The sequence below is a fragment of the Polistes canadensis genome, unplaced genomic scaffold (assembly GCF_001313835.1).
Source record: "Polistes canadensis isolate GaletaPanama2010 unplaced genomic scaffold, ASM131383v1 scaffold_21, whole genome shotgun sequence".
NCBI lineage: Eukaryota > Metazoa > Arthropoda > Insecta > Hymenoptera > Vespidae > Polistes > Polistes canadensis.
In genome coordinates this window covers 471,398-481,036 of record NW_014569568.1, presented here as the reverse complement: position 1 = coordinate 481,036, position 9,639 = coordinate 471,398, and the positions used below count along the sequence as shown (strand labels likewise).

Here is a 9,639-nt window from a genome sequence, read left to right as displayed (position 1 = left end):
AAAAAAAAAAAAAAAAGGAAATTTTTAAACAAAAAAGATGGACGAACAAGAAAGAAGTCAAAGAAAAATAATAACCCACGTCCACATTGTATATAAACTTTAGTATATAAGAAGTTAAAAGAAGAGAAAATAAAAGACGAAGAGAAAGAAAAAGGAGAAACGATTCGAGGAATATATATATATATATTATCTTACTAATTACCGTTCGCAAGTCGTGCATTTGTATTTCGCGCGTGTTTGCTCGCGCATCTTCCCTTACCACTTTTCCGATTCCCACCTCACCTAAATTCACCATCAAATTAGATGGAATGGACACTCAACGTCATTAAAAATAATCCTCGGGTTCGGATAATAAAATCCTCATAATTGGTTGCGATATAATACAATTGTGTAAAACAATTCGTATAAACACTTTCACACTTCGAAACGTCTATGCGAGTATTCCTATTTTCGATTTTCGATTGTAAAATCGAAAATCGAATATCTTTGCTTATGAAGAATTCGAATTTCTGTAATGAAAAGAATTGGATTTCTTTTTAAATTCAATTGATCTTTTTAATTAAAGAAAAAATAAAATTAAATTCAAAGTCCGCCGTTTATTGTCATTGTTTGGTAAATTTGGTTCTTTTTTGTTTTGTTTTTAGGAGCATTGATTGTTAAGAAGGATTAATCATCGAAGAGATAAATTTTTGTAGGCGAACGCAGACTTTGAATTTAGTCGGACTCAAACAAGTAATTGCTCTTCGATATGCAATTGTAATTAAAATTAAAGAAATAATCGAAGCTAAAATAAACATTTTTTAACTGTATTCTTACATGATATGTTCTATTTTTATGGAGAAGAAAAAATGAAATTGAAGATAGGGAAATGTTACTTAGCTTGAATTATCGAACACTCACCTATGTCATTGTTTTCTAATAAAAATTCAAATTAAGTTATATATATATATATATATATCTTTTCTATTTCAAGTGCTCCTGAATGAATAATAAGTTTTTAGTATCTATTGTGAGTATTTTGTTTCGATAAAAGAAAAGAAAAAGACAAAATTAAAAGATATTACGTTTGGGAATACTTGAAAACGAGCGAAGCTTGCCTACTAATTCGGGACAGCGTTAGAAAGTTATCCTTAAATAAAGAAAACAGCAACAAAATAACGAAAAATATATATCTATTGTCTACATTATTTTTCCTTTTCCAATCATTTTATGTTTAAGAATAAAAAATAATTTTTCATATTTTTAAAATATAAATTATATATATTCGACAAAGAGATGAAATTTTTTAACATAATACAACAATCTTTGGCAACTGCATGGAAGATTATTGATAGACAAAATAGTTTCGCCGAATGATTTTTTAAATATACGCGCCATAGTGACAAAAGGGTTAGTAATTTGATGACGTAGCAGTTCTATTAAAGTTTATGTTGGCATGTTTGACACGTCGAATTAAACGTAAACATGAACGTTCAGTTATTGGTAGGTTCTGTTAAATAACATTGAAATTTTGTTTGCATTCGTTATATAAAAACTAGTTTCATTGCTATTTAGTTTCGGTAATAGTGTCGTCTTGTTCAATCGAAATCATGAATCGGGCTGGTTCGTCGAAGTCTAGTCAACATAACCTCACTTCAATCCCGTACAGCCTTGTACAGAATGATCTTTACATCTGTGTATGATTATCACATTTGCGTTTATGATTGATTGATTGTTTTGTTTATTTTTTAAACGTTCTTCTTATCACTATTATTATTAATTTTGTTAATAAATAATATTTTTATAACTTTTTTTTAAATTTATAATCTTTTATAATGTTTTAATAGAGATGGGTTTATTAAAATTTCATTTCAAACGTAATTTAATATTGTAATTGTGAATATTAACTAACTAACTTGTTTGTATTTAAACGTATGCATTTTGCCATAGTGAATATATTTCTTTGATAATACGTTTGTATTTAAAAATGATAATTTTAGGAACCGACATTGTATACCGTCAAAGGTATGGCTATACTTGATAACGACGGCAACAGAATCCTTGCTAAATATTACGATAAAAACATATTCCCAACAGCGAAGGAACAGAAAGCATTTGAAAAGAATCTCTTCAATAAAACCCATAGAGCCAATGCAGAGATTATTATGCTTGATGGTTTAACTTGCGTTTATAGGAGTAACGTAGATTTATTTTTCTACGTAATGGGAAGTTCGCATGAAAATGAGGTACATAACAATTTTTATACGTACAATTTTATGTTTTTATATAAAATACGATGACACTAGTATGCAAAATATGTTTCAGTTGATTCTGATGAGTGTTCTCAATTGTTTGTATGATTCCGTGAGTCAAATTCTTAGAAAAAATGTTGAGAAAAGAGCAGTGTTAGACAGCTTAGACATAGTAATGCTAGCGATGGATGAAATTTGTGATGGAGGGTACGTATATAGAAATAAGTACATTTGTGATTTGAGAATGCATCTAAAATCTAAATTTTCTTTAGGATCATTTTAGATGCCGATGCTACTAGTGTCGTTCAAAGGGTCGCATTAAGGACTGATGACATACCACTTGGAGAACAAACAGTTGCACAGGTAATACTCGATTATATGTTTCATTCGTTTAAATAAATTAACAAATGTTAGATATATCTTTGTTAACTGAGAGGATAGAAATATTTCCGATTTCTTTATTTTGTGTTCACGCATCGTTCTTCCTTCTTCGCACAGTCCCTGATTGTAAGTCTACAGTGATTCTTAGGAATAATTGGGCTATTGCATTTTTTCTTTTCAGTACATTTCATCATTTTTTAAATTCCCTTTTTTGTTCTAGGTATTGCAATCGGCAAAGGAGCAGCTAAAGTGGTCATTATTAAAATGAATTCTTTATATATTATAGCAATGTTATTTTTACAGTCATAAAAAAAATTTTATAAATATTATCACAATTGCTGTTGCATATTATAGAAATAATATGTAAATAAATTATCAACTTAGATTCATTTTCCAATTCTCTCAAATTATTTGCACAGTCCACAAAAACAACTAAGCAAGGAGAGTATTATTTTACTTAAATATACTCTTTAACATTGATTATAAAGAAATATTAAATATTCAATATCATTTTTTTATAAACGTGATAAGTCAATAAATCCCATACAAATGCTGAGAAGCATGTTAAATAAAATCGCTTTTAACATTTTGCGAGTATCGGTGGTCCAGGTGGCCAGTGAAAGCAATTAAGTGTATAAATGGTGAAAATTAGCTGCAAGAATTGACTTTGGTTAGATTCAGAAGAAGCACGCTACGTGAATAGATACATGAGCATCAGGGCTATTTAGCACTTTGACACCCTATTTACCACCCCTGCAGAAAAGATAGCTGAATGAACGGTAGGAAAGCCTTTCAGCCCATATGTCAGTATGTAACCGTGCTCCATTGGTGGGCATTTAGTATTAATCACCCTATCGGACGAATGAGATTATTGATTTATTCTGAACAAAACTATTCAAAGTCAAATTGAAATTATTTCAACAATATTGTAATTATCATAATGATAATATAATGATATCAGAGAGTAAAAATAAGAATAGGTTCTTAGACTATACTTTATCATTTTCTATATGCTTAGCAATAGGGATAGGAGAAGTTGTTCGTACCAATAAGGATAGTCTTTTGCAAAATATCAATCTTTATTTTTCCTTACAATTAAATTAAATCTCTTTTTGAATTATATTAAAATATTATATAATCGAAAATTTTCCGAATGGCGATCATATTGTTTTCTCTGAAAATAATCGAAGAACGGAGCAGTAAGCTAGCTATTCGTGTGCCGCCGTATGCCATTATACGAAATAAATGCGAGTTAATTAAAGGGCGAAAGCAATTACTTGCGAATAAATCGCAGCCGTTAATCCGTTATAGCGCAGTCAAGTCTGCACTTCTCTTTTCGTATCGTATCACCTATCTAACCCCAAACTACCCTCTTTCGTCTCATCTCACTGGCCGTTGGCACCTATACAAGGAAGGGGATTTGCGAGAACGATACCGATCCTATGTTATGTTCGCATAATTGCCTTTGAGCATCGCCACCTGCGACCTCGTTGAGGCTTCCTTTCTTCTATCTTTTCTTAACTTTATCTTTACTTCTCCGGCAATTAAATGTAATGAAATAATATTTTATTGTAGAATTTAATATATAATTAAATCTCGTTCGATTCACAAAATTTTTGAATAAACGACGTATTTATATTTATTTACTCATTTACAATTTTCTTCATTATCAATGACTTTTTAAATTCATTCTTTTTCTTACTCTTTTTTACCATCAGAGGATAAGTGTGTACTGTTAAACTTGCTCGATAAAGATATATGTTAAGTGACAATCGTACAGGTTGCGCTCGGATTAAATCTATGTACCTGCAGATGATAAAGATGATTTCTATTTAAAAAAAAATAAAAGCTATTCATAACATTTTGTTACAAGTGAGTGTATGAATGAATGCAGGTAGTTTTTTAACATTATTTATATGTGTTGTTAATAACAGTTATGCTAAACATTATGGTAATAAAGAAAAGTAGGATTCAGAAATTCAATAAGATAAGTCCATGTAAGTTTATATGTCAAGTAAAATATTCTGATAAATGATAAAGTAAATATCACTGTACAAATTCGTATAACCTTTATTTAATTGGGTTTCACGTCATATCACGTCACATCCTACAATAATTTTCTATTAGTAAGTGCAGTATTATTATCTTTTACAAACGTTAATTGTTTCTAATCGTACTAATTTAGATTTATCGAAAATATAAGATTGAAATTGGATTAAATTTGTTGAAGTATTTAAATAATTACGTTTAATTCTGATTTCCTTTATTATAATATGTTTATAATATATTTTATTTATTTTATAGGTGAGCTACATAAGAAGTGTGAATTTTAACATGTCTCTTGCAATGGGTTACAATTTCTTATTATCTCCTAAAAGCATATTAATTAAAACCATGCATAGACAAGTTCATCATTCGTAAGTAAATTGTTTACAATTAATTTTTTAATTTGCGATTATTTTTATTTATAATTACTACGTATTTATAGTTGTAAAGTTCTAGTAGTCGGTGGCGGTACTGGTGGTTGTACGATGGCAGCAAAATTTGCAAGAAAATTAAGAGGATTATCCAACGGAGTTATAGTAGTTGAACCAAGCGAGGTAAAAATGATGTTCACTAAATTTGATTTTTTTATGCAGTTTATTTAATATCCATTAATTTTTATTGTTGTATAATTATTCCATAGGTTCATTATTATCAACCACTTTTTACTTTAATCGGTTGTGGTATTGGTTCTTACAATTACTCAAAGAAACCGATGAAGAGCGTGCTTCCTAAAAATGCAAAATGGATAAAAGATAGCGTGATTGGTTTTGATCCTGAAAATAATCAAATTACTACAAATAATGGTGACACCGTGCAATATGATACTTTAATTGTCGCATTAGGTTTACAAATTAATTGGGATCAAGTAAGCGAATGATTACTTTCATTATTATACATATGTCTTTTTATTTTCTAATATATAATCTGACTTCTATAATATTTTTAATAGTTACCAGGTTTGAAAGATGGTCTTCAAAGTGCAGAATCACAAGTTTGTTCCATTTATGGATCGGACACTGTACCGCATGTATTTAATAAAATTAAAAGGACCAAGGACGGTACAGCTATATTTACATTTCCAAATACTCCTGTCAAATGTCCAGGCGCGCCACAGAAAATTGCTTATCTAGCTGAGGATTACTTTGTAAAAGTATATTGTTATATAATTTTTAAAATTACACGATATGCAGGATATCCTGTAATTGGTGATACAAACGAGTAGAGGGTGATTCTACGTGACTAAAACTAAATCAAAAATGTGAAATAAAATACGTAATTCTAACAAATGCATTTGTTCGTTTGTTTTAGACAAATGTACGTAAAGACGTAGGAGTGATTTATCATACATCCTTACCTGTTATTTTCGGTGTCAAAAAATATGCGGATGCCCTTTGGAAGATTTGCGAAAAAAGAAACATTAATGTTAAAACGAGATCAAATCTTGTAAAAATAGACATTGATAAACGAGAAGCGACATTCGAGAATTTAGATGCTCCAGGTGAAACTTCTACAATGAAAGTGAGTACTTTCAATATTATTACGTACAATATTTCATATAATTTATATATATATATAAATTATTAAAATTTATGTTTAGTACTCGTTGTTACATGTATGCCCTCCGATGGGACCACCAGATGTTTTGAAAAAACATCCTAAATTGACAGATAAGACTGGATTTTTGTCAGTTGATCCTGGTACATTGAAACATACTAAGTATTCTAATATCTTTGGAATAGGCGATTGTTGTAATACACCGAACTCCAAAACTATGGCAGCTGTAGGTAATGAATTAATAATTATGTCATTATTTGGCAGATAAGAAATTATTATGCTGGAAATTTATTTATCTTATTATTTACAGCTGCGCAAGCAAAAGTTCTTTACAAAAATATCATTGATGACTTAGATGGTAAGCCAATGGTAATGAAATATACAGGATACGCTTCCTGTCCATTGGTTACTGGACATGGAAAATGTATTATGGCTGAATTCGACTACAAATTGCAACCCATGGAAACGTTTCCTGTAGATCAATCCAAGGAATTATATTTCATGTTTTTACTGAAAAAATATTTCTTCCCGTTTCTATATTGGAATCTTATGCTGAAGTTTGTAATTTTTAGTTTAAGTAGCTCTCTCAGATTAATTTAAGAAAACAGAAACTTATTTTTTGTAATTATTTTATATATTTTAGAGGTTGGTGGAACGGTCCTGAATTTTTTCGAAAATATATAAGTTTTATGAAATCTAAGGGAACATAAAATTCAAGGAAGAATAAAAGGTATTTATATTTCCATTTTGAGAGTATGTTAATATTTTATGAAATATTTTATGTTGTTATTGCATAAATATAGATCACGTACATTAGATTACGTATGTTAATGCAAATAATAATCCACAGCATATATATTTTATCTGTATTTTACAAAGCAATGTTTTTGTTCTTCGTAAATCTATATTAAATATTCTATCTATTTAAACATAAGAAAATGATGATTACAGGTGATCGTTATTAAATTAAATGTTTAACATATTTCTCTAATGCTATTTTTACAATCATAAAAATTTTATATAAATGTTATTACAATGTTGTTGCATACTAAAAAACCAATCATAAATAAATAATCAAATCAACGTGGATCCAATTTTCAAGTTCTACGCATAATCCATATTCTAAAGCTGGAGTAAAAAGGGGAGTATTATTTTACTTACGTATACTTCAACATTTGCAATTGAATATTTTAATCTCTCCTGATAAAAAAAAGAACATTTTTCACGACGATTAAACGACTTTTATATCATCTAAATAAATCTATAATTTCCCTTGGCATTGATGAATGTCATCTCTCGATGAGAGATTTAAAAAAAATCCATACCAAATAGATAAAGAATATCATACTTTGAATAATCCCATACTCCAGTAGGATAATTCGCATAATTCAGATACCGCTGTAAAGCGTCGAGAGAGTCTAAAAAAAACGAATTTTTCCGTAATCTCGAGGGAAATCTAAAGATTGATGCAAGGATGGCAGGAAGGGGAGGGGGAGGAAGGAGGAAGTAGGAGGAGAAGTCGCACGTATAACAGTGGAAGGTTTTTCGCCGAGAACCTGAAGGACATTGGCCGGTTATTTGGAGTCATGTGACAAGGCTGGTGTCGATTCTATCGTACCCGTTGGTTACTCTTTCATCGAATTCTTCCACGCTGGGAATTTTAGATTTGATTACGGAACACAACACGGTGGCCTCTCCAACATTCAGTCCAACTCCCCCCTCCCTCCCCCGTCCCCGCCACTCACCCAGTCTCCTGTTTTTTCCCTCTCTTTTCTCCTCTTCGTCTTCCTCCTCCGTTTACCGAGTAAACTCTCGACAATCTCTCGTTTTCACCCCCTTCCTTTTACCACCCCTACCACCTATTCCGACTATCAGAGGAACGCGATACACAAACACAAGCATCAGCACCGGCACCCTTTTGCCATCGAGGATGAAAAACTCTTGTTGTACGATCGCGACGGAATTATTGGCCGGCCGAGCTTATTTATGGCATTCATTTTCCTCGAGATTGCAAGAGGAGAGGAGAGGAGGAGAGCGGTGTGCGTGTCGCGATGCGCGCGCGCGCGCACGGGCATACCTCGTCTCCACCCATTGTTCACTCTCTCTTTTTTTTTTTGTATTCCCTTTTTTTCTTTTTTTTTTACCGAACGGTCCATCGATGCCACGATTTACGATCTTGTCACCTGAGAGACGAACAGGACGTTGATAACGACGATATTCTGACACGAGGGGGTTGGTTCGTTGGTTGCTTGGTTATTCGATCTTCGTTCTTTCTCATCACCTTTACGAAAAAAAATACTACGTCTCGTTAATTTGAAATTTACTTTTTCTAACTTTTTCAGATATAAATGTATTTAGAGATGAATGCATGGATTAATGACAAATAGGATTTTATCTTATTTATCTAAGGAGAACGAGATAAAATAAAGAATAATGTTTAGAAATGTTCGCAGTTTTGCATGGTCTTGGAATGTAACGGATATCCCTTCTTCACACGCGGATGGAAAATCTCACCCTCGGACGGTATCGTTCTCGTAAATCAATAAACACTTCGTACATACGTTGTTGGAAAGCCTGTAAAATGGAATCGGTTCTAACATCTTGCGGCTAGCAGTGGTCCAGGTGGCTGGCGAAAGCAATTAAACGTATAAACGGTGGAAATTAGCCGCAAGAATTGGCCTCGGTTAGATTCAGGAGAAGCAGGAATTCACATGAATGGATATGGGAGCATCAGGGCCATTTAACACGATGACACCCTATTTACCACCCCCGCAGAAAAGACGACTGGATGAACGATAGGAAAGCCTTCCAGCACATATGTCAGCACGTGACCCGTGCTCCGTTGGTGGGCGTTTAGTATTAATCGTCGTACCTACCCCTTAGAACGAGATCATTCATTTATCCTCGCAAACTAAACTTCTTATTCAAAGCCAAATCAACGTTATTTCATTTGACTCTTTGAAATATCGTAGATTATTCTCTCACCATTTACCGAATTTTCTTTTGATAGAATTTTTAGAAAGTTAGTAGATATACCTTTTCGTGAATAAATCCAGGAAAAAAATGTTTATTGGAAGCCGAAAGATATTCGGCTACCTTTGAAGAATAGAAATGTTCAGTAGCCGATTAGAAAATTTATTTTCGAATAATAAGTGTCCTTGGTCCGTCAAAAATTTAAGTTATGTCCCTTTATAGTTATCTTTGAATTTTTTTCTCTCTAAAAATCAGTCATGGTCTTAAAACTTTAACGAAAAACCATCTATGTTCGGAAGGAATCTCTATTTGTCAGTATCTCCTCTTTTAATATCGACAAAGTCTCTTCTGTTGGTCAGGTTTCCCCTTTGGATTCCGATATAAAAAAAAAAAAACTTACGTCGGACTTTTTTTTTGACTATTAGAAATAAGAAGAATAGAATTTTGGTAGTGT

At 31.8% G+C, this 9,639-nt stretch overlaps 2 protein-coding genes across 9 annotated transcripts; both read left to right on the top strand.

The window, feature by feature from the left end:
• The first annotated feature begins 1,399 nt into the window (after window positions 1–1,399).
• On the top strand, window positions 1,400–2,999 carry LOC106794018 (coatomer subunit zeta-1). 4 transcript variants are annotated; one of them, XM_014761394.1, is made up of 6 exons: window positions 1,400–1,482; window positions 1,980–2,225; window positions 2,305–2,438; window positions 2,504–2,594; window positions 2,730–2,738; window positions 2,833–2,997. In XM_014761394.1, the coding sequence occupies exons 1-6, from the start codon at window positions 1,465–1,467 to the stop codon at window positions 2,878–2,880; spliced, it is 546 nt and encodes a 181-aa protein (XP_014616880.1). In that variant the 5' UTR covers window positions 1,400–1,464; the 3' UTR covers window positions 2,881–2,997. The 4 variants fall into 4 exon arrangements, with proteins under 4 accessions (XP_014616880.1, XP_014616881.1, XP_014616878.1 ...); XM_014761392.1 differs by lacking the exon at window positions 1,400–1,482 and adding an exon at window positions 1,516–1,676; XM_014761395.1 differs by lacking the exon at window positions 2,730–2,738 and having other exon boundaries at window positions 2,833–2,999.
• A 1,468-nt stretch (window positions 3,000–4,467) lies between these two features.
• LOC106794019 (sulfide:quinone oxidoreductase, mitochondrial) lies at window positions 4,468–9,296 on the top strand. 5 transcript variants are annotated; one of them, XM_014761398.1, is made up of 10 exons: window positions 4,468–4,738; window positions 4,917–5,029; window positions 5,101–5,212; window positions 5,299–5,523; window positions 5,608–5,808; window positions 5,967–6,176; window positions 6,256–6,442; window positions 6,523–6,769; window positions 6,856–6,942; window positions 8,654–9,296. In XM_014761398.1, the coding sequence occupies exons 2-9, from the start codon at window positions 4,947–4,949 to the stop codon at window positions 6,920–6,922; spliced, it is 1,332 nt and encodes a 443-aa protein (XP_014616884.1). In that variant the 5' UTR covers window positions 4,468–4,738; window positions 4,917–4,946; the 3' UTR covers window positions 6,923–6,942; window positions 8,654–9,296. The 5 variants fall into 5 exon arrangements, with proteins under 5 accessions (XP_014616884.1, XP_014616883.1, XP_014616885.1 ...); XM_014761397.1 differs by lacking the exon at window positions 8,654–9,296 and having other exon boundaries at window positions 6,856–7,287; XM_014761399.1 differs by lacking the exon at window positions 8,654–9,296 and having other exon boundaries at window positions 4,481–4,609; window positions 6,856–7,287.
• The last annotated feature ends 343 nt before the right edge of the window (window positions 9,297–9,639 follow it).